Below are 14,577 nucleotides of genomic sequence, written 5' to 3' on the forward strand. Positions count from 1 at the left end.
CAAGAGTCAAATTACTATGGTATTCTGATATTCAACACAGATAAATGGATATTTCTATCTTTCACTGCAGCGGTGGTGAAAGCGCAAAATAATAAAGGGTTGTATCAACTCAACTGGCACAGCAAGTTTCACCAAAAGAAGCACTGTTCTTTGATCTCAGATAAAATATTCAACAGAGATAAGGTTTCAACTTTGTCTTACACCGACAGATATAATGCTTAACAACAACTTGTATGTAAATAAATTCACCAATAAAAAAAAAAACCAAACCAAAAAACTAACCTGACCCTGGATGTGGCAAGGCCCAAGACACCACCACTAAACGGCTCATCCACCTAGCTAAATATCTCAATACACAAATAAATATATACAGAATATACAAGTAGCTAAGTATGTTGTTCAACTCATTGCATAACACAGCATGACATTACATTGCGTATGTCAATAATTTCTGTCTCAGCGGATTAAATGGTGGATCTGAAGTGGTTCAAATACTTGGTGTGTTGGAGGAAAGAAAACAATGTTACTTGTGAGGATTTGCAGCTTATCGTACAATGATTTAAATGTTAATTTCTTTATCTAAAACACTCAAACGTAAGGTTCACATAGTTATTATCTCTGATGATCTGTGACTAATTCTACTGGTACATCAAGTGCTGCAGGTAAATAAATGACCTCACCGAAACTGAACATCAAAAACAAAAACTGACGCGTCTTTATGATGTACAATCTTTTGTTAATGACTTATCTTCATTTCCGTTTTTTTTTTAACCTTTTAAATGCGACATACATGGTCCTCGGTAACGACAGTAGCCAATCCGGTACTGTGGATGCGAGGTACTTTCAGATTGCTATAAAGATAGTTAGGTTTATAAATACATGAACAAAAGAGTGGCGCATATTTAACAACTCTTTTTTTTTTTGTATATTTTGTTGGCTTTCCTTAAGCGGGAGGGAATTATCCTATTTCCTACTTTTTGTATATGCATTGAACTCAACCTAGTACACTCTGCCAGCTGGCTGCTATTCGGTGTGATAGGAAGGAGGAGGGGCAGCGGGAGTGTGCTGTGTTCTCTCGAGTCTTGTTCAGCCATGTTAGATTTTTCTGCTTTTCACCAACGATGAACGCGGAGCCATGGCCTTGTCATTGAGTGGAGACGATGAGGAATATGATTCAGACTCCGAACAGGTCAGAGCTGATGACTTAACCTAAGTCCAACCTTAGCACATATTGATATGTGATGAGAATGTAAATTTAAGCATGGGATTGAAATAGTATTGTTACGAGAGCTGTGTTTAAACCCCCCCCCCCCCCCCCATTACCTGAGCACACTGTTGTATCCATGAGCTTTACTGCGCTGTCCTGGCAAATCGAAAGGACAAATATGTGCTCGGAACCCTTATTTAGGGATGAGATGTATTTGTACGCGCAATCTCTGACATTTACTTGGATTTTTAGTTCAACGAACCCGTACACTTGATCAAGCAAAAACTCCGAGCGTCAAAACACAATGTTCTCTTTGGTCACCGTCTATCTGCTGCCACAACTGACCCATTTTGTACTGTCCACCTCTGAAAGCAACCGCATAAGTTTCACACGGTTGTGACATTTCGACCCATGTCACTGGGACCACAATAGCTTGCTGCTACTATTCACTGGCTTTCCAAACGATTTGCTAGGCGCGTTTTGCTCCTGCAAAACTGTGCAGTTCACCCACTTCCTTAAGTTGCACTGTCTTTAAGAAGGCTCCCGGCCAAATGTTCTCAAAGCAGGGGCCAAGGAAGGGGGATGGGGAGAGGGAACAATGAAGCGTGTCTCCTTCTGTTGCACGGAGAACACTGGTCCAAATAGAACCGAGTGACCCCCATGGCTATCCGAACAAGTTGCAACGCTGCAGCTCCTTTTCGACTGGATGGCACCTGGCTGCTGAGGTGTTCCCACTGCAAGTGTGCTCTAGTGAGAGGTCAAACCTGTTTTGAAACGTTGGCAAAAGTGTGTGTCCATGGCATTCATTGGCTTCTCTCCTCAAACATAAAGCAGGTTAAGTGTGTTAACAACTGATCAAAACGAGTTTTTGTGGTTTACATAATGCACAACATCCCTAAAGGCGTGGGATGAAATGCTTATTTCCGTATTCCATACTACACGTTGCTGTGATTAGATATAAATAAACATAGCCTACATATCACTCTTGTATTTGAAATATTCACTCTTGAATAACTACAACCTATTTCTAAACTAATATCTACTCATGCAAGTGGTAGAAGAACGTCGACGTGAAAGTGCTTTTCGTACAAAAAGATTGTTGTCCTGGAAATTAAGGTTATTTTATGTCGTATTAATGTAAGTTGTGATGTGTAAATCCACAGATACGCATTTGGTAAGGTAAACTGGTTATTGTATCTTCAGATATCAGAGGAAGAATCTGATTTGCAAACTGTATGCTCACAACATAGGGGCAGATATCAGATCAGTCTGATTGGACATTTACCGAGTGATATAATGCAAATGCCATTACATCATAGCCACATCATAAAGTGTTTGGGCTAAGAAAAACTATAGGTCACGTGTTTTGTTGCAAAATACAATTAAGCGTGGGTGCTTGACTCCTGGTAATAAGCACAGATACAAATAATGCAGTCTTTTGTTTCCAAGTATCGTCAGGTAAGTTTCCCAATGTCGGGCTGAATGAAATTTATCCCTGTTCCTAAACAACACCGTATTATTTCACTTTCTCACCTGTGCACAATTTTGCCATAGTGTGAAATGATATTAAGTACATGTGAAGAATATTGCTGCCAAAACTATTGTAATGACAGCTGATACCTGAACTGAGATTGTGGCTGATTTATTTAGTATATACAATAGACAGAAAAGTGTTCGCTCCTGATCACAAGGTCAACAACGACAATAATGATGAGTGACAATTACTATGCAGTACAATATTACTGCAGAGAAAAAAAACATTACTCCACGACCCTCTACTCATATTTGCCCTGTGATTATTAACCAGTGTTGCATATGTGTTATGTGATTTCAAGATGATTCTGATATTTCATTGGAGCATATCAAAGCGTCATAAGCAATTTTAAAACGATTCAGTCCACCACTACGACCTTATCCTCATTAATAAGTATAAAATTCACTTGTATTCTTTGGCATTCGACTCAGCATGACTTAGATTTGTTCTTGGTTTTACTGTTTGGTGCTTTCTACCGTCTTTATTACCGATTTGTTTGACTGTTTATTGTATATGTTAAATTGCTCCATGTACAGCACTTTGTATGCAGCGATGGCTGTTTGAAAGTGCTCTATAAATACAGTTGAGTAGAGTAAAATAGAACGATTACTGTCTTGAGTGTGTAAATACAAATGTAATCATAGGAAAAAGTAGCTGTGTTTTTGGAGGGCTTATTTTAACTTTCTGCACAAATGTACACAAAGGTCCATCATACAAAATACTCCTGAGGCCAAATATGAATTGTTTCTGTTCAACATGAAGGAACATGTTTTCACTTGATAATCAGGGTAGCAAAAATGATCCGGGTTAAATAACGTCTTTGTTACTGTCAAATGACGCTTGTTTTAAAGTGGCAGCTAAACACAATGCTTGGGTTGTCTTTAACCTGGAATGTTTTGACAGTCAGCTTGACAAGACAACGCTTGACAAGACAACTTTTGGCCAAACTCTGGTTTCCCAGTGTGGGCAAACTGGCTCACTTTTTCAGACAATTTTATGGCTAACCTGCTGAAGCAGTTTAATGTGTCATTTTTCCACAACGGCCTTTGATACGTTTCGCTGAGTGAAAGTGATCCGTAAAAGGCAGTTGTATAGTTTCCCAGGCTTTTAAATGTCACTCATTTCCAAGAGCTTTAATTACAATCATTACAGTAATAACAAGTATACAATTGAATGCCTCGCGTAAAACATAAATCTCTGCAATATCATTTTTCATGCATCCCCGCAGTCCTTAAGAATCATATCCGCCAGCAGAAAGGCGAGCGTGTTGCCTAGGTAACGTCTCCAGTTGGAAAAGGAGTCTGTGTAATGGCCTGTGATTTGTCTTCCCCCCCCCCCCCCCCTTCAGTGATTTACCATCTTTCCATAGCAACCAGAGGGGTATTAAAAGAGATGATAGAAATCCACATGGAAATGATATTTGACTGGTGTGTGTCACTGTTTAGTTACAGCTATGCCTTTTTTTAAGTCTTAATTGTTTTGCTGAGTCATTCAATCTCTATGCACTACATCCTGCTTCGAGGATAATAGCAGGCTTCTGTAGCTCATTTACAAGTTAAAATACTGAATAAGGCTAACAAATAGTATTGTGTGGTTAGATTTATAATTTTCAATTCGAATGTACTATTTGCCAGAGGTGTTTATATATATATATATATATACATATCCCTTGTTGTTTATTACTCTTGCAGCAGCGTGCAGCCAATCGTCCAAAGCCCAAGATGGCAACACCTTCGGCTGTTAAACTACCATCCAGTCGTAGCTCATCAGGAGCCAGACGGAGGAGAACGCGTTGCCGAAAGTGCGAGGCGTGCATGCGGACAGAGTGTGGGGAGTGTCACTTTTGCAAGGACATGAAGAAGTTTGGTGGTCCAGGCCGCATGAAACAGTCTTGCATTATGAGGCAGTGCATAGCAGTGAGTCACCTGTTTTGTTTTGTTTTTCTTTTTTCAAATGGCATGGATAACATTGGCAGTGGTGGAAGTCCATTTTATTTGGAACTGTTAGCATTCACCCTCATTAATAAGTGGCAAAGAAACGTGTAAATAATACATTTAAGACATACAGAGTACTGATTGACAAAGTACAAAGTACAGTATTCATTTCAAAATCAAATAATTTCTGCTCTGTCTTTCCCATCGCAGCCTGTTTTGCCCCACACAGCTGTATGCGTGGTGTGTAAGGAGGCTGGGAAGGAGGATACACTGGAGGAAGAGGAAGACAAATTCAACTTCATGTTAATGGAATGTTCTATCTGCAACGAAATTGTCCATCCCAACTGCCTCAAGGTACAGAGACGCAGCCTGTGAAACATACACTCCCACTCAGTCAAATCAGTCATGTGGTGAGTTTAGTCTTACGCCAGGAATGACAGGTCATCATAAACTCACAGAAGTGACTCAGTGGTTTTGACTGAAGCTTCTTGAACATGAACATGTTTGTGTATGATGTCTTGTGAGTGTAACATCATCAAATGGTTGAACACTTAAAGTGAGACCTACACTGCAGCATGTGACAAAGTTGAAATGGGTTGTGAAAATGATGCAACGCAGTATTTACTAACATTTAAGCAAAATTATGTCACGCAGGAGACACACTGTCATTAATAGAATAGAAGAGAGTTTGCTGCGAGCGTATCCTTGCTCAAGCAATGCATTCAGTGCAGACTTTTTTACAGTGCGCTCCCATTTTGGTGTTGTGTATCACTGGCAGTTCTTTCCAGTTGTAACACTTCAGACCGCACATCCACTTCTCTTTTACACAAGCTTCACGGTCAAATTCTGCACATTAATGATGGCTGAGGTTTAACTGTTAAACAGACCCACACCCCACTCACTTTCACTTCCTTGTGTCAAAGCAAGCTGTACTCTGGGACACTATTAAAACTATTGTCGTTTTAATGTTGCTGTATTTCTCGCTGACCTGTTAAGGTGAGTGACGCTTCTGGCGTGGTGAACGACGAGCTGCCAAACTGCTGGGAATGCCCTAAGTGCAACCATGCTGGAAAGAGTGGAAAAGTGAGTACAAAGATATTGGGAGGAGGTGGCTTTAGATTGCACGCGCGCACACACACACACACACACACACACACACACACACACACACACACACACACACACACACACACACACACACACTCGAGGTAAGATTGGGCCGCCCGAGCCGAATTTCGGGTCGGGTCAGGCCTTTAAATGTCAATCATTGCTTCGGGGTCGGGTCGGGCTCTTCTCTCGCTGACTTTTTTTTTTTCTCGAGGCCGTGAATAGTTTTGGCCACGAGAGACCGTAGTTCGCAAAAAAACAGAAGTCGCCTCATCACAACACGTACTGTACTAAACGCTTGCAATGACAATTCAAAGAACTCCTTCCAGTCTCTGTCGAGTATCCAACCGTCATTGTTCGTCTTTGTCTCTCTGCTTCTCTCTCTTAAAGTGCCGCACTAGATTCTTAAGGACGTACTGCTGCGGTGGTTTATGGTCCAATTTTCAACCCGTCAAAATGACGGAGGGCCTTAAATTTTCCCCGTCCACTCTTAAAAGAAATCCGTCAATGATGGAAAATTGTCGGTTAATGTATCCTCTTCAGAAACAGAAATATAAAAGATGTTTATACAGTCTTGTTTAACTTAGATTTCGTTACAAAAGTCAGGATTTGTTATCAGAAATCACCCCTCCTCCTCCCGGGTCCTCACAAATAAAATATGAAATGTCAGGTTTGCTTCGGGCTCGGGCCTGCAAATCAAGCTCAGTGACCGGGCTCGGGTCGGGTCGGGCTTAAATACCCTCGGTTCAGGTCGGGCTCGATTTTTTTTTTAGGACCGATCTTAGCTCTAACACACACACACACGAACGATGAATCTTATTGTTATCCAATCATTGCTTTTTATATTTTTGCAGTTTTATTTATAGTACCATAATACACCTGTCTTTATATATGGTTTAATAGTTAGAATAATATATACAGCTCTTTAATGTATGAGGAGCAATAGGCTAAAGGTATAAAGTTGTCTCGCATGTTTCACCCCTTTTGGTATTAAAGCAAAAAAGGGGTCCAGGGTTCAAGTACGCCTCCAACCTCCCTGGCTCTCTGCTGAGGGAACAGAAGTCTATGAAGGAGGAGGGGGACACATCTTCAGTCAAGAGAAGACCTGACAGAGAGGAGACACCCAGGCATCGACCCGAGGAGGCTCTTCACCGGCCGCCGCCCATGTTGTCCCCTGGTAGCGTTCCCCGACCCCGGCTCGAGGATAAGCTGAGGAAGAAGAGGAAGCTCTTTGATGAGGAGGAGGAAGATGATTTCAGAGGAAGGAAGCAGGTTAGTGTCAAAAGAGCCCCTTCATCCCATTTCGGGAATGTTGGGCCTTCCCACTAAGTGGCAACAAAACATTCCAGTATTGCTTCAATGTTTCTTTGTGTTCATGTTCTAATTTAGTAACAAATAAATCACTGATTTAATGTGGAGAAACAATTTCACACACATTAAGCCAAAGTAAATTCTGTCTTTTTTTTCTTCCTTGTAGGAAAGATCCGAAGAACCTTGTTTTTCGAAAATATTGCAGCAAATTAAGATGGAAGAGGATGATGCGTACGAGGACGATGATGACGATGGAAGGGAGCTTCATTTCCGGGGTTTTGTAGAGCGAAATGGCCGTTTGGGTGGAGCGGAGGACCTGGCAGATGACAGAGACTATAAGAGTGATCTTTTGAATTCTTCCCTCAAAATGCCTGTTGTGGACAGCGACCACTCCCACTGCAGCTCTCCGCAAGCCGGCCCAAGCAGCGAAGGCGGGAGCGAGACCCAGGAAAAAGGCCCTCGACCCAAAGCTCGGCGCAAACGGCGTTTACCTAACAAGGAGCTAAGCAGAGAGCTCAGCAAAGCACTGAACCAGGAAATTCAGAAAACCGAGGACTGCCTGGCCAATGAGAACCGCCAGCCTCTTAAGGTGGAGCCAGAGTCTGAAAACGAAGAACCCAAGAGGTTGTTCCACAACAGCAATGACATTGGCGAGCCGAGGCCCCACCTTAAGACCAAGGAGATGAATGGCACCCCCTGGGAACTGCGCCACTTCTACCCGAGTCAGATCACTCCGCTGGGCTTCAACAGGAGCACACCAACCACCCGACCGGTGCCTCCGCGCTCGCCGCCCAAGTGTGTCCAAATGGAGCGCCACGTCATTCGGCCCCCGCCAATAAGCCCACCTCCCGATAGACTACCTCTTAAAGATGGCAAAATGCACGTCCTCCAGCGTGAGGTCTGGATGAAGATATTCAACCACCTCACGCATCAGGAACTCTGCAGCTGCATGAGAGTGTCCAAGACCTGGAACAGATGGTAAATGTAACACACAGCTAAGCATGCAATAAAGTATGTGTGGAGGTGCTAATGTTTGGAGAATGCCTGAGGGATACTGTCAGACCTGGAAACGTCTAAGATTTCAAAATCAATTTAAATGTTTACATTTTTTTGGAATTGGCAATTAAAAAATGAGAAAGTGACTCATTATATCAGTTTTGAATCTTACACAAAAAGCCAAAAATGCCAGATTTCCCCACATTTATTTATTTTGCTCAGATATCAAAGGTACAAATTTGAAAAACAAGCCTCAGAACTGGGTTAGATTTTGATGTATAATTTGACGTGTTCATGCGACCCAGACGTTTGGTAACAAGCGTCAGGAAAGAGCCACCAGTCTTGGATGAGAATTTGGTATTTATTGGAACAAAACTTTTTCCTCTTGTGGGGGAAAATGTAAGAGTTGCTTTCACCACTGTTTCATGTCCACATGCAACACCCGATGTGGACTAGTACATTTTGGGGCATTTAAGCCCTTCGACAACACCATTATTTGCATCCTTTTTTCAACCATTGTGCAATGGTGTGAGAAAAACTGTCGACAAATGGGTTGTTTGGAAGGGCATAGCTAAATAAAGTCTGCTGTAAATAAATAGACCACGCCCAAGGCAAACGTTCATAAACCGGTTCTGACCGCAGCAATGGCACACTGTGTCAGACGGAAAGCACGAAGCCAATTACAATAAGCTTTCAAACACTTTTCACCCTCGTATAATATGGCTGATGGATCATTATTATATATTATATTTTTACTGATTGTGGTATGGCAGCCAAGCTAACCTAGCTGTACTAATGCTCTTTGCCAAACTTTCAGGTTATGAAAACATGACTAATTAATGAGTAAAATGAAACCCAATCCTTTGGCCCGTTCGTCCATTTGTCAATGAAGTATTTTTCATCTGAGCCCCAAATGGAAATTTGAAAAATCAGGCAAATATTCACTTCACTTTTTTTTCTTTTTCAGTTGCCAATTGAAAACGTAAGCAGCACACAATAGAAAGTTTTTGGCAACAGGACATCATTAGGTCCATATGACGTAAACGAAATGACTAAATCGGCATTTTTCAGCTCCGAACCTGAACCGCTTGGTTAAAAACATGGCTGAACTATAACCAACTCGATACACAAACACATGCATGTATCTGCCAATTACACAGACATTTCGTCAAGAAGTCCTGATGGTTCGGAATCACCCTGTCTTTTTGTTGCACTGTGCCAGAAACATCAAGCCGAACAATAGAAACCAGGCTTAGCCTTTAACCTGTTCCAGTTGAACCAGTTTACCAGGTGTTTAACACACTCATCATCAAATTCAGCCATTTGTCAGCAAATACCTGTGCTGATGGGGACTGCCACATGCACTAACTGTGATGCATGTTGAGGCCAGGATCCACACCACTTAGCACCCCAACTGTCTGTTTCTGATGGCCAGGTGCTGCGATAAAAGACTCTGGACAAAGATCGACCTGAACCGCTGCACGTCCATCACGCCACTCATGCTGAGTGGAATCATTCGGCGACAGCCACTCTCTCTGGACCTCAGCTGGACCAACATTTCCAAGAAACAATTAAGCTGGCTGATTAACAGATTGCCAGGTACCTACCTTATCACCGGGCGTTGCTTTTTGCCTGTTAAGATACGGACCTTTTTTTTCCCCCAGTTTGACTCTACCTCAGTGCGCTAAAAGTGTTGCTGTTTCTGTCAGGTCTGCGAGTGTTAAAGCTATCAGGGTGTTCGTGGGTGGCTGTATCTGCACTCTGCACCTCCAGCTGCCCACTACTACGAACGCTGGACGTCCAGTGGGTGGAAGGGCTCAAGGACGCACAGATGAGAGATCTCCTGTCACCTCCCACAGACAACAGGCCGGGTAACTTAGAACTCACGAAGTGGACCAATCCAAGTGTCTAGTTTAATTACAGCAATTGAAATGTATCTTCATACAGTATATAAAAAAGCAATATCTACAAAGCATTTCATTCATTTCACCAAATAACTTATGCAGGGAGATAACGGGATATCTTCACGCAGTCAGTACTAATCACGTTGTTTACGTGAAGTTTAGAATATCAATACAATACATCTCACTTTAGATAGCCCTTTCACAACAGCTGCAGCTGTAGCAAAATAACAATAAAATAAAGATAAATGTACATTTATCATCTTGTCAATTATATTTCGCCATTCATGGTCCGTGTCTCCATGGGGTCGCCATCGTCGATTGAAGTCAGTCGGTGAACTCTTGGTCTTTTTCCAGTCCGCCTTTCCTCTAATTTAATCTGTCATAGGGCTAGGCTATATAATTCAATATCAGCATATATCACAATAGACACCTGATCAAAAGCAATAAAAATGTGCTTGAATCTCGTTGTTGTAACCCGGAATGAAAAGTGTGACTGAGCATGAAGTAATGACTTTAATGGACTAGCTAGAAATTGACCTGACATGTTTTTTTTCTTCTTTTTTTTTTCCCTTTAATTCCCCTCTCCCTCTACAGCAGAGGTAGGGAACTCCGGTTCCTCATCAGCAAGTTCTGCCGATGCCTGAAACGATCATGATCAATTGATTCGGGTGTGTTGAAGTCGGGAGTGCACTAAAACAGGCAGGATATGGCTCTTGAGGAACCGGAGTTCCCGACCCCTGCCCCACAGTGTAACTCCGGACTTGCTTGAAACTTGAAAGTTCAGACTTGAGACTTAGCTTTGACCTTCACATGTGTGACACACTTCCACGCCTGCTAACTTTATACCTTTAGCATATACCGTAAGTAGGAGTGACTGAACATGTCTATGTGCGTGTCACTGATGGACAGGTCAACTGGATAACCGCTGCAAATTGCGAAATGTGGAGGATCTGCGCCTGGCAGGCCTGGACATCACTGACACATCCCTACGGCTCATCATTCGCCAGATGCCTCTGCTTTCCCGGCTGGACCTGAGCTACTGTAACCACGTCAACGACCAGTCAGTCAACCTGCTAACAGCGGCGGGGACTACCACTCGAGACTCACTCACAGAAATCAACTTGTCAGGTTAGGACAGCAGCCAAGGAGGTTGATCCGGGTTGTTAGCTACACTAGTTACTTACATTACACCTCTTAAGTCACTAAATTAAGTTTCACTCACATACATACAATGTAGTCAGTGTTGCCATGTTTAGAAAAGGAAGGCCTGGAGATCGATCCTGGCCATTTTCTTATGGAAGATTCAGCCGCCATATGATAGAATGCGTTTCCAGAGCACAATCAGAGAAGCTTCAAAGAAACACAGGGGTCTTAGAAATTTTGAACGTTCTAGAAACATTGATTTATTTCAGTCCTTACATTCAAACGTAAAACACACACAGATTCACTGTGCACTTGCCAAATAGAGGTACTTTTCAGAATGCCAATTCCTACCTCATTTCTATAATATAAATCAAATTTTGATTATGTATTGAGATGGGGAATTTGGGCTTATCATTGACTGTAAGACATAATCATCAAAATGAGAAAACAAAATCATTAAATATTTTTCTCTCCAGTGTGTAGTAATCATATCTATACACTACATAGGAGTTTCACTGTTTGAATTGAACTACTGGAATAAATTAAGGTTACTGCAATTTTGTAGTTATTGAAATGTGCCTGTCGGTCTTTTAATCATTATTACCAGATTTGTCCATTTGAGCTACATCTTGTTGAAAGACGTGTCTTTAAATTTTTCTTCAAAGTTAGTTCAGAATTCGGTTGGCACCTTCACATTGAAAGCATGTAGTTTGTCCTCTGCAGACTTTCTTTGACATACCAAATTCACAGGGAATGCATAAACGATATTAAACACAAAAGGAGATTCAGGCAAAGTGAACATACTACAGAAAGATTAATAACAAGTCAATCAAATGAACATGTAGTAATGAATACCCACTAAAAAATATAATGAATCGCATAAATGGATTTATGCGAGGTGCAACAGTACTTGAGTTCATGTAGTTCAGTTAGATTAGCACAAATCTACCAGTCAAATATCGGTCGGATTGTTTTGCCTTCTCCGAATACAAATTCACTCATTAGTGTTCTTTCTTCCCCAACTAGTTTGTAACCGGGTCACCGATCATTCCCTGAACTTTTTCAAGCGTTGCGGGAGCATCTGCCAGATTGACCTTCGCTTCTGCAAGCAGGTGACCAAGGCGGGCTGCGAGAGGTTCCTCGCTGAAATGTCTGTGAGCGTCCCGTTTAGACTGAAGGAAGATAAATTGCTGCAGAAGACCAGCTAGTTCATAAGAATCAAATAGATCAAATGACAATTTGCACTTAATTGGGATGTTTTTCTTCTTATACTGGGCCTGCAGTAGATCTCTTAAACCAGGGGTCCCCAACCGCCGGTCCGCGGACCGGTACCGGTCCGCAGGGCATTTGGTACTGGGCCGCACAGAAATAACTTGCCTTAATTCCGTTTTATTTATTTCGGAATACGAAAGATGTTTTATTTTGAAAAATTACCGGATTCTCCGTTACATCCGTCTGTGTCACGCTTGACTCACGTCAAACCACGCTTCTCCGTCACGTGACTGATTGCGCTAAAAACAAAACGTTGGAGGTCGCAAAATGAGTTAAAAACTGCTGGAGATCGCAAATGACGGCGGCCTTAAAAGTACGTTCGAGACAACTGGATTAAAGTTATGGCTGAATACTCTGAGATCGCCACAATAGCACTGTTGCTATTTCTGACATCCTACCTGTGTGAGGTGGGGGGTTTCTGCAGCAACGGCGACTAAAACAAAATTACGAAGTAGACTGGACATAAACCACACACTTGAGGTGTCATTGTCTCTTATTACCCCGAGATGGGACCGTCTAGTTGCAGAAAATCAAGCTTGGGGCTGTGGTGCGTCGTCATTTTCATGCACTTTGAATTTGCGTTGTATCGTATTTTGAAGGCATTAAACATTACCATAGCGATCAGTGTTGCGGCCAGATTAGATGCTCCTTGTGTTTATTATTATATTTTGAAAACACCACAGTTTTCATGCAGCTCATACCATATTTTGTTGTATTAATCCGCCACATCTTAAATGCCGGTCCCTGAAAATATTGTCTGACATAAACCGGTCCGTGGGGCAAAAAAGGTTGGGGACCCCTGTCTTAAACAATGTCACAATTAAAATAATCAAAAGACTGAGGACCAGAGCAAGACAGAAAAAACTAGCATGTGTTTGTGTTGAGATCATAGTTCTTTTATATATATATATATATAGTAAGCGGAATCTGACTATATATATATATATATATATATATATGTATGTGTGTGTGTGTATGTATATATACTGTATATATATATACATACACACACAGTGTGTGTAAGTATGTATATATATATACTGTATATATATGTGTATATATATATATATATATATATATATATATGTATATATATATATATATATGTATATATATATATATATAGTCTTTAACTGACTGTTCGGTTGTTTTGATTTTGTTCCTTAAATATTTGAAAGCAGTATTTTTATACAAACATGAGTTTACAGTCTGTCCACTCTTGCTTGGGAGCTAAATTTCGGGGGAAGGCAATCCAGTGGGCCAGTCCAACCTAGTGACATTGTACAAATTCTCTTCCTTACTCGGGCCTAAAAATCTTTTTGACATGGGGACACTTAAAAATCACGTGAAACATAATTCATTGTACATACAAGTATTGCTATGCTATAGTTCCTGGACATCTCGGATGTATTTCAATAATGGAGTAAACAAATGTCACACTCCTGCCTCATTTTCAGCTTCAGTTACAATTTTCTTTTTGTAACAGTTTGAGTGTTGTGGTTTACGGGGTTCCCTGACATTTAAGCATTTATTTATTTTTTACTACAGCTTGTATTTATTTGTGTGCTGAACAACTGGTCTTCGGAATAGCCATCTGACAGAGCTAGGTCAAATGACATTTGCAAATATTTTTGAACAAAGTTGTTAGGCTTCTTAATAGTGGCTCTGGTTTAATGGTCAAGCCAGTTGCAGGAAGCTATCTGAACACATTTAGCACTGATTTCACTGATGCAATGAAAGCTACATATCTGGTTCTGCACACCGGTTCAAATGATCAATTTATCTACATTACCTGTGTAAATAACATGTTTAAATAGCGCAATGCAGTTGATGTTGTGTGTACAGTATTTTGGGATGTATTGTGCTGTGATTAACCTGCTATCGCCTCAGGTGAATGTGATAATGTTTATATTTGTAAATTCAAAAGCTCAGTGCTAATATGCATTAAAAGACTTCCATTTGTACCATGAAGTTGTCTATTCTCTGCCGTAAGAACTTGTCTTCCTCACACGTTTTCGTCATGAATCAATGTACTGAGAGGAAACTACAGTAATCCCTCGTTTATCGCGGTTAATAGGGACCAAAACCACCCGCGATAAACGAAAATCCGCGAAGTAGTGTCCAATAAACATATACAGGTTAAAAATATATATATTAAGTCCGCAAACG

At 41.2% G+C, this 14,577-nt stretch overlaps 1 protein-coding gene across 3 annotated transcripts; it reads left to right on the forward strand.

Annotated features, from left to right (window-relative positions):
* The first annotated feature begins 1,054 nt into the window (after positions 1–1,054).
* kdm2ba (lysine (K)-specific demethylase 2Ba) lies at positions 1,055–14,372 on the forward strand. Of its 3 annotated transcripts, none has more exons than XM_086110938.1 (10): positions 1,055–1,189; positions 4,433–4,657; positions 4,886–5,029; positions 5,672–5,758; positions 6,770–7,054; positions 7,260–8,071; positions 9,525–9,688; positions 9,799–9,960; positions 10,903–11,121; positions 12,163–14,372. In XM_086110938.1, exons 1-10 carry the CDS (start codon positions 1,136–1,138, stop codon positions 12,342–12,344), a joined length of 2,334 nt encoding a protein of 777 aa, XP_085967064.1. In that variant the 5' UTR covers positions 1,055–1,135; the 3' UTR covers positions 12,345–14,372. The 3 variants fall into 3 exon arrangements, with proteins under 3 accessions (XP_085967064.1, XP_085967066.1, XP_085967065.1); XM_086110940.1 differs by having other exon boundaries at positions 6,779–7,054; XM_086110939.1 differs by having other exon boundaries at positions 1,057–1,189; positions 4,436–4,657.
* The last annotated feature ends 205 nt before the right edge of the window (positions 14,373–14,577 follow it).

This window comes from Hippocampus guttulatus, chromosome 5 (genome assembly GCF_054856545.1).
Source record: "Hippocampus guttulatus isolate MCC_2025c chromosome 5, RoL_Hgut_1.0, whole genome shotgun sequence".
Lineage (NCBI taxonomy): Eukaryota > Metazoa > Chordata > Actinopteri > Syngnathiformes > Syngnathidae > Hippocampus > Hippocampus guttulatus.